This window comes from Myodes glareolus, chromosome 10 (assembly GCF_982192425.1).
Source record: "Myodes glareolus chromosome 10, mMyoGla1.1, whole genome shotgun sequence".
Taxonomy (NCBI): domain Eukaryota; kingdom Metazoa; phylum Chordata; class Mammalia; order Rodentia; family Cricetidae; genus Myodes; species Myodes glareolus.
Window position 1 is genome coordinate 58763442 of NC_142035.1, and position 14807 is coordinate 58778248.

The 14807-nt window shown below is 46.3% G+C and overlaps 1 protein-coding gene across 1 annotated transcript in view; it reads left to right on the forward strand.

Annotated features, from left to right (window-relative positions):
• Positions 1–14807, forward strand: part of Ehd4 (EH domain containing 4) — a 70472-nt gene that overhangs the window by 40681 nt on the left and 14984 nt on the right. Inside the window, exon 4 of the mRNA XM_048459633.3 lies at positions 13223–13635. Within this exon, the coding sequence (XP_048315590.1) occupies positions 13223–13635 (413 nt within the window). The remainder of the gene's footprint in view (positions 1–13222; positions 13636–14807) is intronic.

The following is a 14807-nucleotide window of genomic DNA, read 5'->3' on the forward strand; positions in this document are numbered from 1 at the left end:
TGGCAGGTGGTCCTGGACTGTATAAGAAAACAGGCAAAATGAGTCAGTAAACAGCACTCTTCCATGGCCTCTGCATTACTTCTGCCTCTAGGCTCCAACTTGACTTCCTTCAATAATGGACTGTGATGTAGAACTATAGGCTGAAATAAACCATTTCCTCCCCAAGTTGTTTTTTGGTCATGGGGTTTTATCACAGCCGTAGAAACCCTAACTAAGACACTCTGCAGATACTAGATCTATTTTTTTTTTCAGAGATTTTGAGGCAGTCTTGAGGAAGACTATATGCCACCCTGCAACTCTCATATCAAGGCCTGTAGAAGGAGGGGAAGGTGTCCCTATATTGGTGGTCACACTGTGCCAGGCATTCCTGGTCAAGCTCTTCAGCACCTTCTATGCGTGCCCATTGCTTTAGATTTCAGCAGCGAGACAGTCGCTTGGCCGACTCTGTAGAAAGGTTCTGTGGAGGTGGAGGATGAGCCAAAATACAGAACAAACGCACGTTGAAACAGAGGCTTAAAAAGAAAGTCTTGATATCCCACAGCCAGTGGTGTTCCTACAATAGTCATCTAGACAAGGATTGTCTCTGAGGAGGAGACACACAGGCTAGACAGACAGAATGACAGGGAAGGGTGGGGCTATGTAGCACTCCTTGGTAGAGAGTTTGCGTAGGGACCTTGATGTGATCCCTAGGACCCACAAAAAAGATTGGGGAGTTGACCTAACAGAGTAGAGAGAGGCTCTGCAGATGATGCTGCATTGGCAAAAGCTAGTGGGGAGGGGTAATAAGATCTGCTGAGTTCGGGGTGATTGCTGAGTAACCAGGAATAGCGGATGAGGCGGTCTAGGAGGGCCTGCAGGTGTGTGCCGGAGGCCTAGAGAAGCAGCACATAGATTTTGCTCTGGGAATAACAGGAAGCCATTGAAGGGTTATCTTTTTAACCTTCTCTTGATTACTACCCAGAATTATCATTATGAACATCCGGACATTCTTGCCTGCAGACTACTGGTCAATTTCTATTGTTGACTGTGTTTCTCGTTGCTTGATGCCAGGGTGTTTCTGGATCATCTTACATCCAGCCCTGTTTTCTCTGCTCCCGATTAATTTTGTTGTTGTGAGTGATTTGTGGCAGACAGAAGTGGTGAGTTCCAGGCTGAGGCACAGTTGCCACTGCCTCTTGATACCTAGTTCAAGGAGCTTGGGTGGGGACCAGAGGCAGCTGCTCAGGAATTCTGATGTAAGAAAGCCCCATTTTGAGGATTTGGGAACAGCATTAAGCCACTACTTCTGAGTTAGACACCCTACACCTCTTCCACCCCAGACAAGCGAAGCATAAGATGTTGACAAATTTGACAGCTCTCCTAGACTTAGAGCTATATCCCTGGAGCCTCTCCTTTCTCTGGGAAAAGTTCCTGAGCCAGCACTAGGCTGGGCTCTGAGGCTAACCAGTATCTCCCAGAGGAGAGCTGCCAATGAGAGCAGAGGTCACCAGGTGACCAGGTAAAGGGAGCCATCGTCTGAAGCCGCTGTCCTCTGCCTGTCTCTTCACTCCATGCAGAATGCCATCTATGCATTTCAAATCTCTTTGGAAGGGAGGGGTTTTACAAACTTTTAGTGAATATAAAGAAGATTTTTTTTTTACGTTTCTCATTGTACTCTCAAATGTTTATTAGCTTCCCCTAGTATAATGAGGCCTTTCTTTTCCAAGCCTCAATCCCTACTGTTATATGTGGAAAAAAAAAAACATATAGTAGTCTCTGCCCCCTCCTGGGGGAGACCCCTATGGGTAGTAGAGAGGCAGCGCTCTGAGAAATGCTTCCTAGAACAGCTACCATTTCCCAGCCCCTCGCACAGACTGGGTGACCTAAGCAAGGTACTCTGCCACTCCAGGCCTCCATACACCCTTCCACAGAACAAGAAAATACTTCATCGGATAGTCCACATAAATACTTAGTGCTCCATAGATGTCAGCTTTTCTCAGCAGCCGTGAAGCACAGAGAAAGATTTACCTCAGGCTTCGCAGTCTCTTGTGCAGCAGCTCCTCTCTCATCCAGACCAGCCTGCGGATGTGGAAGAGCTGGAAACAAGAGGGCTGTCCAGGCACCTGTGATGCAGTCCTGAGACACAGGCAGGCTCACAGGGGGTCTGGAGGAGGCTGACGTGAGCTCAGATCCCAGCACAGGGTCCTGAAGATAAATGAGGCAACGTGTAGAAGCCATTTAGCTTAAAGCTGTGGTAAGTAATGGGCATGGTGGTCACTGTTTACTGTGTAGAGATATGGTTAGACCCGGGATAGGCGTGCCAGGATCTCAGGGTTAGCTCATCCAAGTCTGGGACTCAGAGACAGACCAAACTTTTTTCCATTTGTTCTTCAGGGAACAAAAGGGGAAAAAAGGGGGGGGAGGGGTAAATCGGATATTTATACTAGAGTTAGGGAAGGCCAGGAGTACAAGCAAGACTTGAGTTGGCGAGGCCTGCCACAGAGAGCCACCAGGAAAGAGGAATTATTTGGTGACAGCCCAGTTCCTGCCACAATTCTAGTTTTTTTTTTCCCATGGTCCCCTTTTCCTGTACCTGGTGATCGCCCTCACATGTGTCAAGGCAGCTTCCTGGAGAGACCCCATTGCACACTTTTCACCTGGATTCTTTTTGTTTTTTCAAAACCATCTCTTGGTTTTTGTTTATTTTTTTATTTTGTTTCTATTTTGAGACAGGATCTCACTATATAACCAGGCAGTCTTAAACTCCTAGGGATCTGCCTACCTCTGGCTTCACAACCCCAGGCTTTATTGACTATTTTGTACTGCTGGTAACGATAGTTGTAGCATATGAACTTGGCTTGGTATAAATAAGTGAGTCTTTTATTTTTGTAAGAGCCCATTGTGGACTCACATGGTCCCTGCTGATTTGATCTGCCTTTTCATTTGTGACCTAAACCCAGAAAATCTCTGAGTAATGTTTTGGCGAGCCATGATTTAGTTGCTGGCCCTGATCGTCATCATCTGGCTGCTGCCCCCGTGCTCCCAGACGCCCACACAGTGCTGGGTGTTTCAATCCTAGGGCAGGGTGGGCTGGGGTCAGAAATGGCTTTTAGGGCCTTTCTTGATCCAGTCATCTTGGTTTCTCTTTAGAAAACCATTGTCTTTTTGACCCTCTGAACCTGGGGATGACAAGATTCATTGTCAAGGTCAAAGCCTTATTTGTCAGCGTCTGACCTTATCACACCTGGGTGGAGCCTGATGACGTTGGCATTTTGCCTCAAGAAAACTCAAGTTTGCCAAACTGACTCTTCTGATTTATAGATATATTGTGTAAGAGTTTCTTATCTAATGTACACAAAGCCCACTCAAAAAATGAGAAATGGGTATTTTTCATGTGTAACACTGATCCCTTGATGTTGTTCATTGTGATACACTATTGGAAGACTGGGGCCAATCACTTTTTAAGCATCCTTTGACCTTTCTTCTGGTAATTTCTTTCAGTATAGAATTGTTTGGAATCAGGTCACAAGGAAATTAAACTTTCAAGACAAACTATTTACCCCAATGAAAATATTCAAGGACCTTCAAATTAGACCAAATGCTGTAAGACACAGGCTTCATATGGAAGGAATATAATGAATGAGACTTGTTACTTGCTAATTTTATTAGTTAATTATTCAGTACTCCTATAGCCCCCTTAGGCTGATCTTGTAACTAGTGGATGTCCGTATTCAGTGGACACTGAGCTAAACTGAGTTTCCCAAGCATCTGACTTTTCGTAGTCTCCTGTCCAGAACCGTTTAGACAACTAGAAACTTCAGATTCAAACGATTCCTTAATGATCACCAGACTTATAGATGTGAAACTGAGGCCTGGCAACGTGGAATGGTTAGATGGTCCAGGTGACCAGACTTGGATGTGTCATGTCGGTAGATTCTTAGCGGGATCTCCAGAAAAGAGCCGCAAATGTCGCATAGCATTCTGTCTTTTTCCAGTGCCTAGCTCTCTTTAAGTGAGCCTGCTTCTTAACCTAATTTTCAATCTGAGATTGACCACACTATAAGAGGCAGTAGAATTCACTGGGCTAGGATTTACCTAGAACCTTCCTCTGTCCTGTGTCGATGGACTAACCCTGCAGAGTGATACTTTTCCTGACGGTCTGGACACATTCCCACAAATATGCTCTGCCATTATCCTTACCACCTTCCTGAGGACTGGTACAGGCATATCTGGGAGCAAAGGACACCCAAGTTCAGACTCTTATGTCCCAGGAAAAAGGATTGGTTAGAAATAAGAATAAAGAGTTTATTAAGAGATGGAAAGTACCCCCGAGGGGAGTAAAGTCTTGAAGTTTAACCTCCATGACCCTTTATAGGACATTTAAATAGCACCTGCTTCTCCAACTGTGGGCGGCGGGGTGTGCATTCTGTGGGCATACCATGCATGGTGCATGTGTGCAGTCAGAAGACAGACTCTGGAAGTGAGTTCTCTCCTTCCGCCATGTGGGTTCTGGGTATATCACTAGCCTTGATATGTTGTTAATCTCGATGTAACTTTGTCCGGTCTCTATTCTCCTGCCACGGGGTGGAGAGACAGCCTGTGAGGCTGGCTTGTTTATTTTACAAGGAAACAGGCATAGACAATCTGATTTACAGGGTCTTGGACTGAATCCCAGAGGGAGAAAGATGGGAAGGGAAACAAGTAAACAGCATGAAGCCCAGGTCCTGTGCTTCTCTGGACCTTGTTTGCATCTGAATTGTGTCCCAGCCTCCTTCAGGCCAGGTGTGCCAGTGAGGGACTGCTCCCAAGCTCAGGCCTCTTATTGTAGCTAGTTGTGTTCCCTGGGAGGTAGCCATTACCCACTGAGATCTTTGAGGAAAACTTCACACTGAACTTCCACAAAAATAACTCTTCTCAGGGGATCTTCTTGTGCAGACCACAATGGGTTATTGTGGTAACCACATGTGTTACCACAGCGTGTGTTCTCTCCAAGCCCTGCTGCTCCCAGCTCGTCCCTGCTCTGAAGCCCACAGCTAATGGGGTATTCCTGGGCAGGTAGTACATAGCTGAGGAGATACTGCTCCGCCCTCAGGGTGGTGAAAGGGATACCATTGCAGCCTATGTCTCGAAAGTGCTGGAGATTGAGGCCCCCCCCACACACACACACACAAAATACCATACTATAGAAGGAAAAAGAATCCTCAGTAATGTTCCTCCCTCCCCGCATCCCTGCGGTGCCACACAGTGAATAAAGGCACAGACTCTGGGGTCAGAAAGCCTGGTTTGGCTCCTGTTGCCCTGGGAAAGCGCTGTGTACGTGGGGAAGTCAGATGACCTCTCTAGTCAGTTCCTGTCTGTAGGTCAGGGGACGCGATGGCACGCTGCAGGAGTGTTACAGGACCGCTGAGATGAAGCCCTAGGAAGCTCTTGAGGCAAGACTGGAGCCAGAGCCAGTAAATTTGGACAGCTATTACGTATTTTTAGCCGTCACTCCGCTCTCAACAATGAAATGTTCAGAAAAATACTTTGTTAGCTGTAAAGCAAAGTCGGCCTGGAAACAATGCAGAGACTCCCCACAGGTCTAGCTGAAGTGGCCGTTATTGTTAACGCAAGTGCCCCTTTTTAAAAATAAGGTTAGCGTGCCTAAGTGGGCCCAGATAGTTGATGTTTATTTTTAGATGATTTACGCTTCCTGCAGTTAGGAACAGCCATTTTTTAGAACTATTTAAGCAACTATGTCATCCAAGTTGCCAAGAAAAATGATGCTTGTTCAAGTCAGTGTATTGGCTAAGACATATTTGTGTGTGTTTTTATTTTATTGTGGTAAGAATATTTAGCAGGCAATCTAGTCTCTTTATAATTTTTTTTCCTTCTTCCACCTACCTCTAATGAAAACAGACAGAAGTGCACTTATCTAAATGTTTGAGTCGTGGGGCTCACACACAAACCACAGCACATATGTGGATTTCAGAGGACAAAATATAAGAATTAGTTCTCTCTCTCCTCCAAATGAGTCCTGAGGATCAAACTCAAATTGTCAGAGACCTGGTGACAAGTGACTTTACACACTGAACCATCTCGCTGGCCCCTCTTACTGAATTTTTACATCCAGTATGGAATTAACTCTGGGCGTGGTGGTGTTGAACCCATCTTCAGGGCTTGTTCATGTGGCACAGCTGAACTGTTCTGCCTGCTGGCTCTCTTCCCCAAGCCCAGCAGCTGCCATTTCCCTTTGAGTCTGTGAGTCTGACTGTTCTAATCTCTCACAGGTAGATCTATCACACAGCATCTGCCTTTGTCTGCAGTCTGGCTTGTTTTGTTTAGTATGTCCCCAAGGTCCATCCATGTTGTCACATTGCCATGTGCTGCAGAATTTCCCTTTTTTAAAAAAAAAAAAAGCTGAATGATATTTTGCATTAGGAATATACCACATTCTCCTTATACATTCAGCCATGTGTGGACTCTTGTGTTTCACAGCTTGTCCCCAAAATAATGCTACATTTAACATGGGAGTGCAAGCTGTCTTAATTTCACTTCTTTTCTATAAATACCCAGAAATTAGATTACCAGATCATATGCTAGTGCCATTTTTACCTTTTTTTTGAAAAATAAGACAAATTTATTAAACACTTACTATGTTTAATAGTAGATCTTGGGTATGTAGTGGTAGACAGAATGAAGAAGGGAGCCCCCCACTGTGGGTCCTAAGAACCAAGCTTGGGTCCTCTGGAAGAGTATCACATTATTAACCACTGAGCCCTGAATTTACATCTTCAAGTCACTAAATAAGTGCTACAAAAGCAAAATTATTGGTGCTGTAGGAACATGTCAGAGAACCTGACTTGGATGGTGGAAAGCAGCTGCAGTCTGAGGTAACAAACATAATTAAGACCTCCCCTGCTCTCCAGCTTCCTGTAGTGTCTAGTCTGGGTGCCTGGGCCAGGAGACACCCCAAAGCCTGGAGAAAATGCCTATTGGGAGGTCACATGGGGGAAGTCCCATCCTGCTACATTGGGGAGGGACCCTCATGGGTGGTCAATGCAGGCAGAAGGAAAGTATAAAGGTATAAAGACTGGAATATGTAGGTGCCTCTGACACATAACAAAGAGCCCTATGTGTGTTTGTAGGGTATGGAGTGGGGGTTCAGTAGAAGACTACTAGAAAAGACCCAGTGGTGAGGCGCAGACTAGTCATGAAGACTTCACTCTGTAAACACTGATTCTCAGAGTACTGAGGGGACTCACAGTTTGAAGAGCTAGGGGTTATTTGGGGACTGGATTGGAGAGGAAGGAACCTGAGGTCAAGAAGGTCAATCTGACTGCATGGGAGGGAGCATAACTGGCATTCTCAGTGCCCATCTCTAATGGACACTCACCAATTGGGTACTGGAGGACTCAAGGTTGACCAGGAGGCCCAGGAGACCTTGGGATCACACTAACAAACCAACATAGAAGTTTGTGGTAGAGTTTAAGGGCCCCAACTAGAACCAGAGCTGTTAATTCTGGGAGGGAGAACCAGCCTTTGCAAAGAGGAAAGGTGCAGGGGCTGAAGGCCACACCAAGGCCACATGAGGACCCAGAGAGAATCTGGCCTTGGTTCTGACTGCCTTCCATTGTTTTACATCCTTTTATTGACACACGTCTTGTTTAAAACTTGTGTAATTAGAAATTTGGCTCTGGGGAGAAATTTAAGCTGCCCCCCCCCATTAAAAATAGACAGCCAAATTTGCTTCCTCAGGTCCCCTGACTTGTATTTACCTGAGCCAGGGAGCAACTGCAAACCCTGGCTTCCATTTCCTGGCAGCTCTTTCTTTGGCCCAAATGAGGACCACAGTTTCCACAGGCCCTGTGAAAATCAGGAAACCCCTGATTGGATGGACGGGCCCCTTCCTTCCTGACCCTCCCTTTGTTCCTGGAACGTGGAGCCAGGAATGCCAAGCTGGAATCTTCCGAAGGGCACATACCCTTTTCCCAGCTCTCAAAGCTTTCATTGGGGCTGATTATATCTCTTTTTTTGTTTCATTTCAATAAAACTTCCACTGGAGGGCTTAAAGCGTTGAAATGTTTATAACTGAGTAGGGCCGAAGAGGTGGCTGCTCAGTTGTGAAGAGTGCAGTTGGGTTCTTGCAGAGGACCACACTCCGTTCCCAGCACCCACATGGTGGCTCACAACCATCTGAAACTCCAGCTCCAGAGAACCAACCTGCTGCTGCCTTCTCTTCTGCATGGGCACCAGGAATGTACATGGTGCACATACATAATACAGGCAGAGCACTCAGCTACATAAATCTAAAAGCAAAACTGTCTTGATCATCAAAGGGGAATGTTGCTATGCAATTTCTGCAGCCTGCACACACGCATGCATATGTGATGCTCATATAACATATAATAAGATGTATCTCTTGTAACTGCAGTTTGGAAAGTTGCACCAAGTCTGTGTGCACATGGAGCCAGTACCTTCATCAAGGGATAGAACTCTCTCACCCCCTAGGAGGTCCCTCTTGGTTCCAGTCATTTAGTCCCAGCCTCACCTCTGCTGTAGGCAGCACTCAGGTGTCACATAATCTTGCCTGTTCCAGAACTTTATGAGATAAATTGTTTAGTGTGTGCTCTTTAGTAGCTGGCTTCCTTCACCACAGTTATGTGTCGGTTGGACCCATGTTGCATGTACCCCTCTTTACAAGCCTTTCAAGAGACAGCTGGATTGTTTCAGTTTGGGACTGAACAAAGCTAGCAACCTGAGTTTTATAAAGTCCCTCGGGAACGTCCTCTTGCCCTAGATCTAGACTGTATTTCACTCTAGTTAGGCATCTTTTGATAAACGTCGCTGTGACCTCACTGTGCCTCAAGCACGGGATACAAAATTTTGGTTTTTTACCATGACTAGTAGATAGCATTGTGGACAGTTTTCTAAGTGCTAAGATGATTCTAAATGCCTCATGTGTTAAGAATGCAGCCCTAAAGTATGTGGGTACTGTTAGGGGCTCCATTTTACAAACAAGGTAACAGAGATTAAACCACTTGCACAAAATCATACAACTACTATGATGTAGGCAGGATTAGATCCAAGGCATCTGTCTGTCTAAGCCAACACTGCCTGCCCGTAACAATTTGTACAACTATGAAGAAGATGGTCCCTGTGGTTAAAGAATTTATAAGCTAAAGAAGGGTACTGAAGAGATGGCTCAGCAGTTGAGAGCACATACTGCCCCTCCAAAGGCCCTGAGTTCTATGTTCCCAGCACCTACTTTGGGCAGCTCACACAACCTGAACTCCAGCTCCAAGGGATCTGAACCCTCCTCTGGCTTCCATAGACACCTGCACACACGTGGTCTTCACTTATACAGACACATGCACACAGACAGACATAAAATCTTTAGGGCCATGCATGGTGGCACGTGCCTTTAATTCTAACACTCTGAAGGCAGAGACAGGCAGATCTCTGTGAGTTCCAGAACATCCTGGCCAACACAGTGAGTTCTGGGCCAGCCAAGACTACATGATGAGACTCTGTCCTGAGAAATAAAATAAGATTCAGTGAGAGACCTTGTCCCAAGAGAATAAAGCAAAAAGTGATTGAGCAGGCAGGACGCTTTATTATCCTCTTGCCTGCACACAAGTTCACAGGTACACACATGTGCATATACCACACACGCTTGCTATAATCTAGATAATCGTTTATTATGCCATGTGAAACCAGCCAGTTACAAAGGACAGATATTGTACGATTCATTCACATGCAGCACTGACAACAGTCAGATTCATGAACCTAGAGAGGAGAATGCTGTTCTGAGAAACTGGCTGGGGAGATGGGGGATCCAGCGCAGCTCCAGGAGCGGATCTGACTGAGCAGTGAGTGAATGAAGAAAAGACAAGCGCAGCCAGAGACACAGAAAACTGAGATTGGGTGGTCTGAATTCTTGACTGGAGAAAACACAGCACCCTATAAGCTCAGTGTGTTTATTGTCTCCAGTTTAACAGAAAGACGCAGTTGTTGTATACAGCTGAACCAGACTGGGTTATTACACACAGATAAAACTAGGAGGCTGGGCTTATGGTACACAGCTGGGTGGAGGGGCTGGGTTAAGTTCATCTGTGCAGGAGCAGTCTCTATAGGGAGCAGTCTGCAGGCCATAAACATTGAGTGGCAGGGAGTGATGGTGGACATACTCTGAACATATTGTCAACACTTGCACTTAGTCCCTCTCATCCAAGGAAAGATGAACCTCTGCCATGCCATGCCTCTGAACCTCACCCCAGCCGGGGAGGCTTTGCCATTCTTCTGTGGGTCTAAGGCTCTGGGGTCTTTGACGTGGCCAGCTCATGTCAATAGTCCACATTCTCTCAGGACTTCACTCCTTCAAGGCTCCCCATTCCCTATAGAAGACAGAGAGATTTAGTATTGGATGGGTTTAGAGTTTCAGTTGGGAAGATGAAGAAGCTTAGGAAATGAGTAATAGTGATAGTTGTGCAACAGTGAGAGCGTATTAAACACCAGTGAACTAGAGTCTTACAAAATGACCGAAATGGTAAAAATCATTATGGTGCATATGGGCAATTGAACAAACCAAACTCTCCCACCCTTGATTGTGTTGCCTGGTGTGTGACAAGCAGTCCTTTTTACCTGTTCAGTGGCACAAAACTACAGCTCCGCCTGCCTGTACTTCTTGATTCCCATTGTTACTTTAGAAAGAGGAGATACAGACAGGGCCATCGCTCCAGAGATGTGTAATGGCTTCACCTAGCATGGGCTTGTGTAGCAAGGATCTCACCTTAGCACCGGAAGCTACTCACCACCTCTGTGCTTGATATCTCTCTGTCTCTGTCTATCTCCGTGTGTGTGTGTGTGTGTGTGTGTGTGTGTACATGTACGCACGCATGTGCACGCACGCACGCATGCCTAAGGATCCTCCCCAAGTCCTCTTGTGTGCTCTATCACTAAGCTAATCCCCAGTCCAGAATCTTATTATTTACAAACTGTAAATTTTAATTTAGGCTGTAGTTTAACACTTGTTGTGTTACAGCAAAGTAGTCTCTGAGGTGGCCTGAGAGGAAGAGCCACCATGTCTGCATGGCTAAGCCGACATTAGCGATGCTGCCCTTTCAACCTACCTACGAGGATGACAAGCTTCCTTTGGCACTTATATAGTAATACCTATTTCAAAACCAAACACAATAAACCTAATATGAACTCTAGCTTCTTGTATATCTGCTCCCCCTCCCATATTCGTTTTTCAAAGGGATGAAAACTTTAGTCCACAAACTTCTTCACTTTTCCTACAAGGTCATTTTCCCTGGACACTTCCTTATCTGCCTTAGAACCCATACTCCATTCCCAGCCAGCATCCCAGGTTGATACTGACAGTGTGGGCTTTTGCTGCAGTGTGTATCCGTAGGCTCCTGAGTGCTGCCTGGTATTTAACATTTTATGTGAATGCTATCATTCTGTGGTCATCTTTTTTGTTTTGTTTTTGTTTTGGGGTTGGTTTTTTTTTTTTGAGATGGGGGTAACTTTATAACCCAGGCTGACCTCAAATTTGTAGCATTCCTCCTGCCTTCTCTTCTCAAGTGATAGGATCTTGCATATGAGCCACCATGCCTGATATTATTCATTTCTTTGAAACCAATTTCTTCCCAGTGCTTTCTTTTATGAAGGGTAGGGTTTTTTGGTTTTGTTGGTTTATTTTTTTTTGCTTTGTTTTTTGTTGTTGTTGTTATTGTTTTTGTTTTGTTTGGGGGAGAGTTTATTTGTTTGTTATGCTTTTTTTGTTTTGGTTTTTGGTTTTTTGAGACAAGGTTTCTCTTTGTATCCCTGGCTGCCTTGGAACTCACTCTGTAGACCAGGCTGGCCTCAAACTCGCAGAGATCCTCCTTCCTCTGCCTCCCAAGTGCTGGGATTAAAGGCATATGCCACCACCACCTGGCTAGGGTTTTTCTTTTAAAGATTTATTAAAGTTTTATATGTACAAGTGGTTTCTTGAATGTAAGTCTGTGTACCATGTATAGTTAGCACCTATGGAAGTCAGAAGAGGATGTCAGACCTCCTAGAACTGGAGTTACAGGCAGTTATTAGGTGCCATGTGGGTACTAGGAACCAAGCCCAGGTCTTCTGGAAGAGCAGCCAGTGCTCTTTACCATTGAGTCGTCTCTCCAGCCACCACCCCACTGGTGTTCTGTTGTAGTGGTTGCGTGTTTGTTTGTAGAGACTCAGCCTGCTAACAGGTAAAGATCTAGCTTTTTTTTTTTTTTTTTTTTTTTTGCTGTCTGGTATTTTCTTATCTGAATAAATCAAGCTTGATATTTTTTTAAAAATATTTTCAATAAGCAAGGTAGACTGTTAAAATAGCGTGGTAGCTGCCTCATGGCATCATTCTCTAGACTTTGGCATGCGTTTGGGGTTATAGGGAATAGGAAGGCAGCTCAAGAGGCGACTGCTCAGTTTCAACGGAGACCGAGGCTCTGCAGCTGAGCAGCCTGGGAGTAAAATAACCTTTGGGTATTGGCCTCCTGTGTGCCTCTCCTGGGAACTTGCTTCCTTGGGGGAGATGGCCGAAAGTCTTGACCTCAGGAAGAGTGTTTACTTGACTGCTTGATTTGGAACAGATTGGTAGGTGGCCAAATACGACCAGTGGAATCTGTTGTAGCCCTGTCCATTTTAAAGAGGAAATTGGCAAACGACCATATTCTGTGTGACAGATGTTTAAAATACTTTTTAAACACACGTAAGCTATAAAAAGTCCTCATGATAAATATCAATCACAGCTTCCCCCAGACAACCCTTGACCTCCTCAGCACTCTGTAAACCATTCCCATGCTTGCTGGACACCCTGGAAGTGCAGGTGGCCTCCAGGCTCCCTTCTTTCTTCGTCTCAGATGTTTTCTGGAGAGTAAGTCTTGTCCAGAGAGTGAGCCTTTAGCCTACGGCCTTCGGTGTCAGGACTGGAGGTCAGTTCTGCCCCTCACCCAAAGACCTCTGCTAGGTGAGGTCAGAACCATGAGTGCCAAGGTTTGCCTACACGCAGGGCTTCGTCAAGCTGACCAGAGGCCCCGTCTTGTCCCTTCCTTGGAAGGGTGCCAGATCCCCAGTATTAGCTATGTGCATCCAGCCCAGCCATCTCCTGGGAGATGGTTTTCAAGTCGTAGGCCCTGCTGCCCCAGATTCAACGCTCTCCTTCACTGGCGTTCTCCCACGGCCATGTCCCCCAGAGTGTTCCGCACACTGACAGAGCTTTCTCTCCACCCAGGGTATGATTTCTGCCAGGTCCTACAGTGGTTTGCTGAGCGGGTTGACAGGATCATCCTACTCTTTGACGCTCACAAACTGGACATCTCGGATGAGTTCTCAGAGGCGATCAAGGCCTTCCGGGGCCAGGATGACAAAATCCGAGTGGTCCTGAACAAGGCTGACCAAGTGGACACCCAGCAGCTGATGCGCGTCTACGGGGCCCTGATGTGGTCTCTGGGCAAGGTCATCAACACGCCCGAGGTGCTTCGAGTCTACATTGGCTCATTTTGGGCACAGCCTCTGCAGAACACAGACAACCGCCGGCTCTTCGAGGCTGAGGCACAGGACCTCTTCAGAGACATCCAGAGCCTGCCCCAGAAGGCTGCAGTGCGCAAACTCAACGACCTCATCAAGCGGGCGAGGCTGGCCAAAGTAAGCATCAGGTGACAGGGTGGGCCCTGGGGCTGGTGCTGGATTGCACTGCTGTCTCCTGTACAATGGGCAGTTCATCCCAGAAGGCTCAGGTGGGGAATGTGATTGGTGTACTCCTTTAATCCCACTACTTGGGCAGCAGAGCCAGGTGGATCTTTGTGAGTTTCAAGGCCAGCCTTGTCTTCATAGGAGTTCCAGGCCAGCCAGGGCTTTGGTAAGACCCTCTCAAAAAAAAAAAAATCACCATAATCTTGCTGCACCATTAATCAGGAGATAGAGACAGGTGGATTTCGATGAGTTTGAGACTAACCAGTGCCGCACAGGCTGATCTACACCCATTGAAACTTGGTCAGGAAGTGGAGTCAACTTTGCTTCTCTTGGTCTTCTGGTGTAAAACAACAACAGCAGTGGAGGGGGACTGACTTTTGGTCTGGCCTGGGTGTACTGGGTCAGACTTCTGGAGTCCACCACAACTTTGGTTCGTTTAGTAGACACAGATTTGGCATTTCCAGAGCAGAGCTAAACAGTCATCTGGTGGAGGAGGAAGTCCCAGAGCACCCTTACTGTAGACAGAGGAACTGTGCCGATCAAGGAACGGGTGCTTGCCCGTGTGACACTCTGAGGATGGTGCCTAGGTGCCTGTCAGAGGAAGACAGGACAGCTCCCCAGAGGCTCACAAGCCTTCCAACACCTTCTTACTTCTCGGCAGCCGTCTTCCTACTGAGGCCAAATGTGCGTGTTCCTATGTCTGGAGAGACCTGCCCCTGGCTGTCACTGCCCGGGACACAAAGTGCTGCAACCTCCTGGTTCCCTTTCTTACACCCCAGGGTGTACATACTTTTCCTCTGTGTATCACCAAGCTAACTTGAGTCCGAAGGGTGCTATGTGAGTCACCAGTTGCTGTCCTTTCTTCCTGGTATAAGATACTTCTTCTCAGAACTCTAGACCACTTTATTCCTGTCCTGCAAGGCAGTTGCTCTAACTAGTTCGTGAAACCACTTAGCTGCAGCTCTTCTGAAAGACCTGCTACCCTAGGCCTAGTGCATGGTAGCAGCAAGTCTGTCTCGTTTTGCTTGTTCAGTGGTAGTTCTCTGTTCTAGCTGTTATAAATTAATTTAATTTCAGGGTATATAAAAGTCTAAATTAGTTTTGTAATTGTTGGTTTTTGTTGT